A 12,216-nucleotide genomic window follows, 5' to 3' on the forward strand; every position below is an offset into this window, starting at 1 on the left:
CTTATCCCAACGAACTACATTTTGGTAACGTTCGCAAGAGTCTCCCATCACGTTATCTTTATATGTACCATAACTTATGTATCATCTAGGCACCAAAGTGTATTGATCAAGGTGCCAATACCTTCGATTCGATATAGGTACGTACAAATGTCGAAAATATATTTTCTCTTGCAGCTTAGAGTTAGGTATACCTAGTCATCGTAGATAGCTAACAAAGGAAGATACTTTCTCAAATCCGGTTCCAAAGCCCCGGATTTGCCATAAAATGCCAAAATTCATATACAGGAAGACCTCCTATAACTAGTTTCGTCGTCAAATATTCGCCAAATATACCTACCTAATTTATTAATTACCTACTTATGCATTGAGTTAAATCTATCCTGTAAATATGCTTATCTGCGTATTCTGCACTCAACCAAACATTACTCTAGAGCATTCAGCATATTTTCACAATATTTCGCCAGTTAGCAGAACTAGCAACTATAGCTGGAAGAAGAAAAAAAGCTCTGAACACGAAATTGTTTCTGTTAACAGAAACGAAGTAAGCTCGGAGGAAAAAAATTGGATTATAATCATGAAATACGAAACTTTACTGTATCTGAGCACATCAGCTTTGATCAAATTTTTGCTCATCTGAACATATATGACATTGACATCGTATGCATCTGCGCAGACCCAGGGTAAAGTATAATCCGATCTAATTAGACCTAGGTAATAAGACCTTCAAACCGATTCAGTCAAACCCTTTTAGATCAGTTTGATTATAGATCACATCAAAAATCAAAAAAGTTGTAATCTGAGCTAACTACTTTAGATTCAGCCATTACTTTGCGAGAAAATAAAATGGACCAGATGGTAGCAGAGCGGTGGTTTTTTTTCTTGAAAAACATCTATATAGTTCAATTCGACAATGGAAATTAAAATGTAACTATATGGGAGTTGGGTGAACTTTAGGTACCTACTAGTCCTATACATCTTCAAAACTAATTATTTTCAAGTTTAAAATTGGTAGTCTCGCATGAAATTTACGCAACTGTTCTTATTTGATTGTTAATTTAATTTTTTTTCTATCCTAAATTCTATCATTAAAAACCGTAAAAGAGCTTTTTTTGTTTCTCTCTAGCAGGTCTGCCCACCAACAAAATACTGAAAGAATATGCCGAATCACCCTGTGTGCTCTCTACAATTGTCTACAAAAATTAAATACACTTAAATTTTCTTACCTTGACTATTTTTTCCGAGCATAAAATCTTCTTTACAAATAAACGTATTGTCATTTAAAATATACAGTTCCTCTCCGGTTGAGAGCTTTTTTCGACACACTGTACAAATGAAACAATTTAAATGGAACACTTTATCTCGAGCTTTTCTCACTAAGTCTTGTGGCTTTATTCCTAGCGAACATCCTCCGCATTTTGTGCCATATCGTCTGTAAAACAAAACAAAACTTAAATAAATATAACGATTCAAATAGGCGATGTTTTTGAAATAACTACATACACGTAAATAAAACACGCAAGAAAATAGTGATAGGTGGAGGTACCGCTAAGTGTGTTAATTGTGCTGCATATTACTGCTCCTTGCACTTTTTTCACCTTAGTGTTTATAATCTGAGCTGTAATACGTGGATAGGGTGAGGCAATCTAAGGGAGCGAACCACCATTCTATAGCTGGTAAATTGGGTTTTCATAGGGATAATTCTGATTTCAATTTAAAAATCAGGCTTTGAACATAGCAGGATGATGGAAATTTTTGTCCAAAAAAACTTGCTTGGTAATTAGGTAGGTAGGTAGGTAGGTAGGTAGGTAAAGAGTTATTACAGTACGTACGTTGAAAAATTAAGATATTTCATCTTCACTTAAGTACCTATAGTATGTAGATACATATGTATACTCTATAGTTGGTATGTATCGAGCAGAAAAGAATCATTCTCAGAAGAGTTATGCTTCGTAAAAAGTTCGAAAAGTGTCCTTCTGAGTGCAATACAAATTGGCAAACAAATGAAACACCTACTCAACAAAAACGTAACACTTATCTATGCACAATATGGGAGTGCAGAACATTAGAATAGAGAATTTGTTTAACACCAGGCTCGGATTTGGTGTAATTAGGTCTAAATCACATGTGACGCGTCTGCCCAAAAGTGAAAAGAAATAAATTGAGATGTCTACGCGAAGTCGGTGAAAAGTAAATTACGGTAAGAAAATGGTAAATATAATGGGACAGTTGCTGGCTGCGGAGTCATGTGACGTTACAAAGCTTGAATAATGAGCTCCGTCACGGCTGAAAATGTTTTCATGCAACAACGACCATCTTCTTTAATAGAACATAAAAACAACGTCATTTACAGTACCTAAGTATGTATTATCACTACGTGTACGTACGATATCTCACCCAAATTCGTAGGTATCTGCATAGCTACTTCAAGTCTTCTACTCGTACTTTGAATCAAGAATAAGGCGAAATTTTTTCTATCCCTTAATCGAATCTATATACATAATTTGAGGTTCGTGGCTCGTGGGTTTTCTTTCAAAATCTAAAATTTATCGCCCTCCTCCCTTCTACTAATTATTAACTTGACAAGACGACGACGGGATGAAATTATTCATTTTTTTTTTTCGTTACTCATCATGAGTCGTTGCGGTAGATTAACAAGCAAAACAAGTCAAAAAAATCGGGTGGGAATTGGGTATTTTTTTCACGTTGATTAGTACATATCGTTAGAAGTGTGCGAGGAGTAATTTATCGCGACGGTGCTCTATGGACGTGATGGTACTGTCTCACGGGTAACGAAGCGTGAACTGGTATAATCAAAGTAGGTAGGTCCTAGGTACACAACATGGGTGGTTAAGCATATTTTTCTTTTTTTTGCGTGCTAAATTCCGATCGATTCGGTTTTCCAATCGCGTGCCAATATTTTTAGGTATAGGTACTATGCTATTTATCAAATGCTCCTACGGTGGAAATTGAGAGATTTTTTGCTCAAGTAGGTAGATATCAGTACATAGATGATGATAATATGTATCAGTGTTTCATTAGAGGTAAAGGTAAGAATGTTCATCAATACCCAAGTATAGTAAAAAAAAAAGTGGCCAGTATCCGGAATATTGGAAGTGAAGGGTCTCCAGAAAGTGAAGGAGGCTTCATACATTTTTTCTTGGTTAGAAGTAAGAGCAGAGATATGGGTAGTTTGGAAATAAGTTCAATCATAGCGCGAAGATAGAAGTGCAGGCCAGGTATGTACTTCAAGAGCTCACACTTTTTTATTTTTGAAAAGAAGTGAATGTGAAGGCAATGCTTCGAGGGTACCCCCCTCAGATGATCTTGAGTAATCTTCATACCCATATTGTAATCAAGTTCATAATCAGCTATAGAGTTGAAAGACCCCTACAAAGATCTTCTTAGAGTAGAGAAGGTGAAGGAGAGAAGGAGTAAAGAATTATTCGAAGATAAGGTCTTTTATATGGTCTTCGAGAGAACCGCGAATTCAACCCTTTCAATTTTAAGTAGGTAGGTTGGTAGGTACATATTATGTTGAATTTGTTTCTTTTTGCTGAATCTGAAATTGTTCTACCAGTTGGAAAAATTTTTCACAGGGGAAAAAATAGATTTTTCATTATACATGCTACGAAAGTATAAGTTTTCCGCCCTCCGTACATGCTACGAAAATGCTCCATGTTTACCCGGGTCGAAAATGAACATCTTTTAACTTGTAAAGCGCTCTGGAGGCGGAAAAAAGCATTCTACGGAAAAATGTAGTCGAGGAAAATTGTAGAGAATTAAATTTCCAATCGACATAATGTCTTCAGTTTTTTTCTAGGAGGCTTAGTATTCGATATATTTACCTTGCAAAAAAGGAGTCATACTCATCACTTTAACCAAAAACGGGCGTAAAACTTATTTTCGTAGCATGAATAATGAAAAATATCTTACAATGCAAGAAGCGACGTGAAGAATGTTTGGTCTCGTACTTTAACTCACCTCGCCTTCGGCTCGGCGAGTAAAATTGCACTCGACCAAACATACTTCACTTTCGCTCCTTGTATTGTAATATACTATTTCAATCCATATTTATTAAACAGAATTTTGATTTAGGGAAAGCATGATTTTGGTCCGTATTTGAGAAAGCAGTGAAGATTGTCCAACAACTTTGTTCCAACTACTTATCATTATTTCTTTCGAATTTTTTAAAAACGTATCAAAACACTAATCGTGAGTATATGTAAGACTTTTTGGAGTGGGAACGCGGGGCCACGCAGTGCCCTCAAAGAAGTTTTCAAAAATATCGAAAAATTGTCACAAAAACTGGGGAAAAAATGATTAGCATGCCCCTAAAAAAGAATTGACAAAAAAGGTCTGGGTAGGTATACTTATAGGTATAGTTACTCATTTTCGACCAGTAGGTATATTTCACATCTTCACCAGTGTTGATGCTTGAGCTTCACACTCGAGCTATTTGGCGCCTTCGAACCAATCCTAAATGAGACAATTTCACACATTCATATCTATAATATTTTCCGACGCTTGCTTGCATTAATATTGTGTAACGTTGTGGTATTTTTTTTATCACTTGTAATACACCGTAACCGTCCCATCAAAAACAACAACAAACGTGCTCAGTATATGTATGTAGTTGAAAAAAAAGTACCTATATACCTATAAGTAGGAAAAAAATTCTTACAGGTATGTCTAGTTGTCTACGTACTACTCGCATGTGTGTGTTCATATAACTGTAGACAATAGCGCCTCTACATTAAACACGTAGACAAGGCCGTACCCCAGGTACCACCACGAAGCCCCCTTCTGCTCTATTGTCAAGGAATATAATACGAAGGCTCGGAGATGATACCAAGTCTTTCAGCTATGGATACTTCCTTATTGTTTTGTAAATCGAAAACAGTCCTCGAGCGCGCGTTTTGTTTTTCAACATGGCTTCCCAATGACGGTGCATTATTATTGTTGCTGCATCTGGTAATCCTTGGAGTTATACATATGTTTATGGTGGTAACAGGTAGGTAGCTAGGTAGATCTACTGAAATAGACTTTTCTTTTATTTTCAACTTTACCTGTACCTGTAGCTAATTTTTCCTCTATTTTTTTTTCAAATTCAGGCACAAGCGTAATAATGAGTTGGCGGTTTCGATATTAGGTACATAGATGATACCTACGTGAAAGGTGCTGGCAGCACGACCAGCCACAAACTTGTACACTCGATTGATTCGAGCAAGTAGGTAAAGTAGGTACCTTTAAAGTTAAACTTGACAATTCAAACCTTTTATCGTTTTTGTGGAAGAATGAAACAGTTGAAATACTTGATAACTCATTTCATTATGGTACGTATAAGTACCTACCTATATACATATCTATGTATAGAAGCTCGCTGGTGTTATGGTTTGTTCGAATAATAGCTCACTTCCACACGCGAGCAATTAATTACCTGTACGCTCATCATTAATAGGTACATAAATAGCTTACATGTCAAGTTGGAGAAATATATCGCAAAGGTTAAGGTATAGGTAACTGTCAACACACGATAGTACACATGAAACCAATTTTCAGACCAATTTCCAAAGTAACGCCATTACCTAATTAGGCATACATATAGGTATTTTTGACCTAAATTCATATAGGTACCTAGGTAAATTTTCAATGTTTTGACACACCGTCCATCATCATTCTCCCCTTGATTCGGTTTTCATGAAGATTATAGCCATTCAACCTCTTCTTACTTATTCAAAACTTGATGAAAATGAAAAATGCTACCTATACGGGTGATTAAGTATACAGAAATATTCAAACAACTAAGTACAGAAAGAGTAGATCAGAATATCTAAAATCATTACCATAAAGCCAACGATAAAGTTTATTAGAACAGAGCAGGCATGCGAAAATCAGCAAAAAAAAAAAAAAAAAATTGCGAAAATAATGGTTCAAGTCAGAGCCAATATTTCCATCGAGACTCCCAAGTCTACCTGGGTGTACTGTTAATGAACCAAATCTTGGCCATTTCGTCAACATTACGCTAGTTTTACGTCGCCGTATGCTAATTTGCTGCGCATTACTAAAAAATATCCTTCCTCGTTACCTTGATGGATGCGAATCACTGGATTAGAAATGTGTATGAACTGTAATAGGCGAAAAAGGCATAAGTGTATAAAAAAAAATGCGAGCTATTGAATTAAATACGATAAATAATACACATTTACATAGCGTAGCACGAACGAGAACGACATTATCCACAATATTTTACACTTGGAGCTGTATATCCTTCCTTATTTTTCCCAACGAAAAAGAAAAAAAAAAGTTTCTAACAAACATTGGCTCAAAAAAAAATCAATCTTCTAAAGAAGGGAAAAAATCGTAGAATCTATCAACGTTTTAAAATCAACGCAGAAATCAAATTTCGTATCCATCGAATGAATTTCCATCAAAGATGTGGAATTCGAATTGAAAATTTCTACGCTTATACATACGTACGCTAGCAAGAAGGGCGCGAGTATATGAATTCGAAGGGGGTGAAGGAAGGGAGAGGAAATGGGGGGCACAAAACCACTCAGCGAATACGTGAAGCGAAAAACGTCGAGCTGGTAGCGCGAAATAGGTAGTAAGAAAATAGGGTGAGAAGAAAGACAATGATAAATGTCCGCCATTTTATTTCCTCAGTTTCGTTTTATATGTATAAGTGTGTGAACGTAGACCGCATTTTACGAGAAAGGGTATCGACAAGTAAGGAAAGGAAACGGCTTACGACGAAGCTACGAAATCTTATTTCGAATGGGCGACGCGAAGTTCTGTGCTGCAGCTTTTATATAAGTATGAAGGGACTGGAAGCTTTTCAAAGCTCGCAAAAGAGGGGGCCTTTATGTCGCGCTCGTCAGTATATTTTTATCGAATATTTGGAAAAATTCAAGTTGAAAAAGTTCACTTCGAGTTCAACGAAAAATAAATATTCAGATATGGGGAAATTATTTGTTCCATCGAAGAACCTTATACCGTACCTGCTTACGCGGTCTCACAAAAAAAATAACCACATGATTTTTTAGATAGGTACTCATTTTCTTTGCAATCCTGTGAATTATAACAAGATAGGTATTCTTACAGGAAGTAAAGTAGTTTGATCATGGATGCATGGGTCTATTAGTAGCCAATGGGTAAAATTTTTAGCTTGTTATAATGTAGAATTTTTTCTCGGTAATGAATAATGATGGCAAGATAAACCTTCCCAAATAAAAAGCTGGAATGTGACCACCAAGAAATTTTCATTCAGGATCCTCACTCTGCAGGCTATAGGTATGAATAAAAAATATAGGATTTCTAGACTTGGGTATACCTATCATTTCTTTTACAAAAAAGTTGTGAGATCAAACCTTAAAAAAGATCAGAACTTTGAAGTTTTTTTTTTGGATTGATTCTAATACTCAACAATAAGTGTAGCTACCCAATTTATACAATTATTTCTACAAAGTACAAACTTTTCTAAATGCCATATCGCCTATACTAACAGCTATAATAATACCTGGCGCCTAGAAGACCCACAAGGGAGACAGCATAATTTTTTCTACATTTTATCACTTAATTAGTAGATTAAAATGGTACATTACGTAACTAGATATGTACAATAAAATATAATCGTCGTATAAACGAAACGTGTGCTGCGAAACAAAACGCTTAACAATTGTACTTAAATATACATTAATCAGTCACGCTTCTAAGCTGATAAGACGTGTTAAATGCTCTGCAAGTCTCCGTTCGCAGGCAACGTTCTCATACCCAGACTACCTGCTTATGATACATACGAATAAGTACCTTATATCGCGCGTTTAAAAAATATACCTACGTATTTTAACGACACAGAAAATTTGACACGAGACATTAACGCTAATTATTTTATAATAAGTATTAAGGTGTCATCGCGCCTTTTAATAATTAATATATGTAGGTATACCTAACAAAATCGAACGATAATGCTTAACCTTCCTCTCTGAACCGTATAACTCATCGTAAAAGTAGCATCGTCGCGGCTGTCGTGAAAAAAAGGTGATAATTTCGCGTGTATGTCACATAATTACTGTGGACGAGGGGGAACAGGTACACAACTTGAATGCACGTTTTCTGTTACGAGCAATATATACCTGATATTATTTTATAGGAGGAGCATGTAAGAATGGCGGATGGAACATGTTTAATGCAATCTTACTTTTGTTTCAGACATTGCTGTCTGCTATACCTATACCTTATACCACGGCACGTTTGGAAAACCTTGAAGGTGTCAAACCATCGCATATAACGCGGAAAACTAGAGAATACAAAAATCGCTGGAGGACAAACAGGTTTTCACATTATTGACATTTTTCTTTTAACAAATATCCTATATGTAACTACCTACCTACCTCGTAGATACGTATGTAAGCTACACTAGACACCCAGGTATCTATGTATAGTCGTAGCATTATGATTATGTAGGTACATAGGTGATGATGGTGATATTACACTTCTAAAGTGTATCTAACGTAGGTAAGTAAAGTATACATACAACGCACGCGAACATTGAGCATAAGAATATGCCTAGATGGCATTGCCTATACATAATACATAGGTACATCATACATCGCATCGTGGCATCAATGTCAGCAACCAGCATCCATAGGCTATATGTATATACACTTTCGCAATGGCAATTTGATGCGTTCAGTCGATACCTATGTGACGTAAGCATACTGTCAACATCGATCGTTTTGCATTTATAATCAACATGTACCTACTTCCGCTGGGCGTATTCATGGTTAAGGACCATGTACATTAAAAATAAAATACCAATGGTACTTTTAACTAACAAACTTGAGATATCTACTCACATTTGATCCTATTGGTATACATAGACCTTCTGTTGCAGGGGAAGGGCAAACTTTCAAAAACAAAAAATAAGAATGCTATCAACTTATCAATTGAAAACAAAATTGTAAAGAAATTTGGGCCTTCAACAACGGGCGTATATAGGCGACATTTGGGGCCCATTAGTAACCGTGAATTTGCGCAAGTGGCGGCTTAAGCGGTAAGGGGAGAGACGTGATTAGCGGGAATACCGAACAAATCGGATTTTGTTTCAACCCCCCCCCCTTTATCTTTTATCCTTCTTCCTTCAACAAAAAATGCCAACTATTGCAATTTCCAAAGAAACACAAACGAAAGAAATCACATTGCATAAAATAATATTTTAAGTCGAAAAATATCTGTTCTCATATTTGTATCTACATGCTTATGGCCCATAAGTTCTGTTTATGTGTTCAGAAGTGTCATTGATTTGTTACCTATAATTCAATTTCTGTAAGTACATATTAACTTACTTATTCCTATTCAAAAACATAAGAAATGAGAAAATAAAACATGGAAAAAATTAACAAATTTGCATGGTTAAAATTCAGGTTGATATAGCGTAATCGGACGTCTATCATGATAAGTAGTTGTATTGCAAGGAAAAAATGACCAAAATTCGACTTCAGACGGGAAAAGTAGTAAAAAAATCAGTTTTTTGTATTTTTGAAGGTCACCAATTTCGGAGGTCGGTTTTTTTTACGATCGCACCTCTGAAAAAAGTTGCCAAAAATGTCATTAAAAAACTAAAAATGCGCATCTCACCAAGAAGAAGAGTTTGAGAAAATTTCAAAAAAATGTTCACAAATTAAATGAGTTTGGAGGTATGTACTTGTATGATGATGGTGGAAAATTTTCTGACGAAATCGTTAAAAGGGCCTCAGCATTCAGCCTTTAAAAGAAACTTGTAAATACTAGATAGTTGTACTTTTTTTTCTATACTGATGCCCAATTTATTGATTTTTGGTCAAAACAGTGAAGTTTGGGAAACTACACCAAAAATGTGCTTCACTCGAAGATCCTAATTTTTTAACAAGCACTGATAAGTAAGTAGGTACAGATATCATCAAAGAGTGATTTATGATCTAAAAATATTCCAAATTTATGTACCAACCTACTCATAAAACGTGAAAATGTATCCAATTTACATTTTTCCGAAAATAAATCGGTAATTTTCCCATAATAATTAATTAAATAAGTATACATAGATATTGTATTAGAAGCTCAAAACATGAATTGTACATATTTAACACAGGTACAGGGAGTGAAAGAATAAAAATTTACCAAAAAGAAGGGAAGTACGTAGTAGTGCACCTCATTTTCACTACAGACTTTCGCTAAATGTAAACTAATTCAAGTTTTGAGTTTGGGTCTTGTGTCCTTTGAGAGAAAAAAAAATGCGAGCTTTCTCACAGAAAAGTTAAGCAAAACAGAAGCTATAGGTATATTATGCATATGTAAAAAGCATGTTCACGCCTTATCTAACACATTTATGGCTATAATTACAAAAATATATCTTTGAAGTAATCTACGTAGAAAATACAGCAGCAACCACCCGCTGGCTATTTATATAATAGTACCATCATTAAAACAAACCTGACTATTAAAAAAAAAGAGAGAAAGAGAAAAACAGAGGAGAAGGTATCATCTACTCTTTAATTAATCCATATTAAAAACGCAGAGGATGCTGCAGTAAAGCGAAGCAAAGAAGGCATACCATATCAGCATCGTAATATTAACGAATTTCTTTTTCTTGGTCGGTCCTTTCGCCCGAGTAAACCGTGAACCCATCAGAAGAGAAAAATCAATACTCGCGTACTATACACGACAAATACCGAAGTGATTCTGGTAACGATCATGCTACAGGTAACAGGTATCGTTAATTCCAATTTTCATGGCAGTTCATCTATGTCACGAATGAATCGTATCAATACGATAAATTAGGTTAATCGTCGCTCGTTTCGCTATCCTAGTCACCTGTATATACGAATACGGTATGCTTATTATAGGCTATGCTATGTATGTTATAAATTAGAATGCGACAATTAATCGATTAACCGACTTGAATAGGTATATTCGAGGTGTTAGGGTGTTAAGGGTGCACTGGGGCTGTGGAGAAGTTTTTCCACCTCTTTGTGTAGGTAATGCGTATGATGAATTGATACGATACTATCAAAAAGTTACCTTAATCAGGATCAGTGGCGTCTAGCAGCGAATACATGACGAAAATGGGCGTATCAATTCGTTCTAATGGCGAGGGTGAATAGTGCTGGTAGGTCAATGAAATGTGTCATTTATGGATAAAATGATTCAACGTAGGCTTAAAACTTTTAAAATGAGGGTACACATACCTAGACCTACATAATAGGTACCATACATACGTACTCTCTAAATCTAAAACATAATTAATTTCCAGCCAATTTTTTTTACTAATTTCAGCACTATCTGCACATTTCAGAAAATTTTAAAAATGTCTTATCGATTTATCGATACATTTACTACACGCCACATAATCCAGTTGTTTAATATGACAATCCATTAGTATTTTTTTTGGGGGGGGGTCCCCAGTCACAACCACATACATCTTATTCGTAGTAGTGCTATCCTAATTCACCATTCTATTAACAGGGTATAGATATATTTTACTACGGATCCTTCCACCCATTCTATAACTTTTCAAACTCATTGACACCCCCCCCTCCTCAAATGCTGCCGAGGTTGGTATCCAAATTATCAATCAATTTAATCCAACGAACACATTTTTAACGACATCAATTTGTCAAATATGTAATCTGACGAAATAAATTACCAGAGGATCTATCTGATATTACAATGTTGTGACAGAATCCGGATAATTTTCCCTGCATAAATATTAATTCACAACTATAATGTAATGTTCTATCAGGTGTTAAAATCAGGTACATAATGGTTTTAAATTGGTCATTTTGGTTTTAAAAAAAATATTGCAAACGCCTCTGGTGTAAGTATAGGTAAGGTACATACTACACAGGTATCTTTATAGTAAAATAGTTGCAAGGAAACCTGTTATGGTACATGCCAAGCTGAATGTAATAATTTTTATTAAACGTTTCTATTAAGTTTTCGCCGCGTCGTTGTCTTATTGTATTGGCAGCATATTGGAAACCGGTTTTGCACACATGAAAATGTCCTCGAAATTTTTCTCTCGAGCAGGTGCGTTTGGCAATAAATCAATCACGATTTGCGGAAAAAATTACCCGCGCGCTTTACCTCGATTAACCGCAACCCACGATACTGAAACTTTGTAAAAATTCTAATCGTTGGAAAAAGCTTATTCAGAGGGAGCGGGAGCTGCGTATATATAGT

The 12,216-nt window shown here is 35.5% G+C and overlaps 1 protein-coding gene across 3 annotated transcripts in view; it reads right to left on the minus strand.

Moving 5' to 3' along the window:
- Lim1 (LIM homeobox 1) overlaps nucleotides 1-12,216 on the minus strand; it is a 63,034-nt gene that overhangs the window by 33,943 nt on the left and 16,875 nt on the right. For all 3 annotated transcript variants that reach the window (XM_065345295.1, XM_065345294.1, XM_065345296.1), the window contains exon 3: nucleotides 1,224-1,429. In XM_065345295.1, coding sequence (XP_065201367.1) covers nucleotides 1,224-1,429 — 206 coding nt within the window. The remainder of the gene's footprint in view (nucleotides 1-1,223; nucleotides 1,430-12,216) is intronic.

This window comes from Planococcus citri, chromosome 1, assembly GCF_950023065.1.
Source record: "Planococcus citri chromosome 1, ihPlaCitr1.1, whole genome shotgun sequence".
Lineage (NCBI taxonomy): Eukaryota > Metazoa > Arthropoda > Insecta > Hemiptera > Pseudococcidae > Planococcus > Planococcus citri.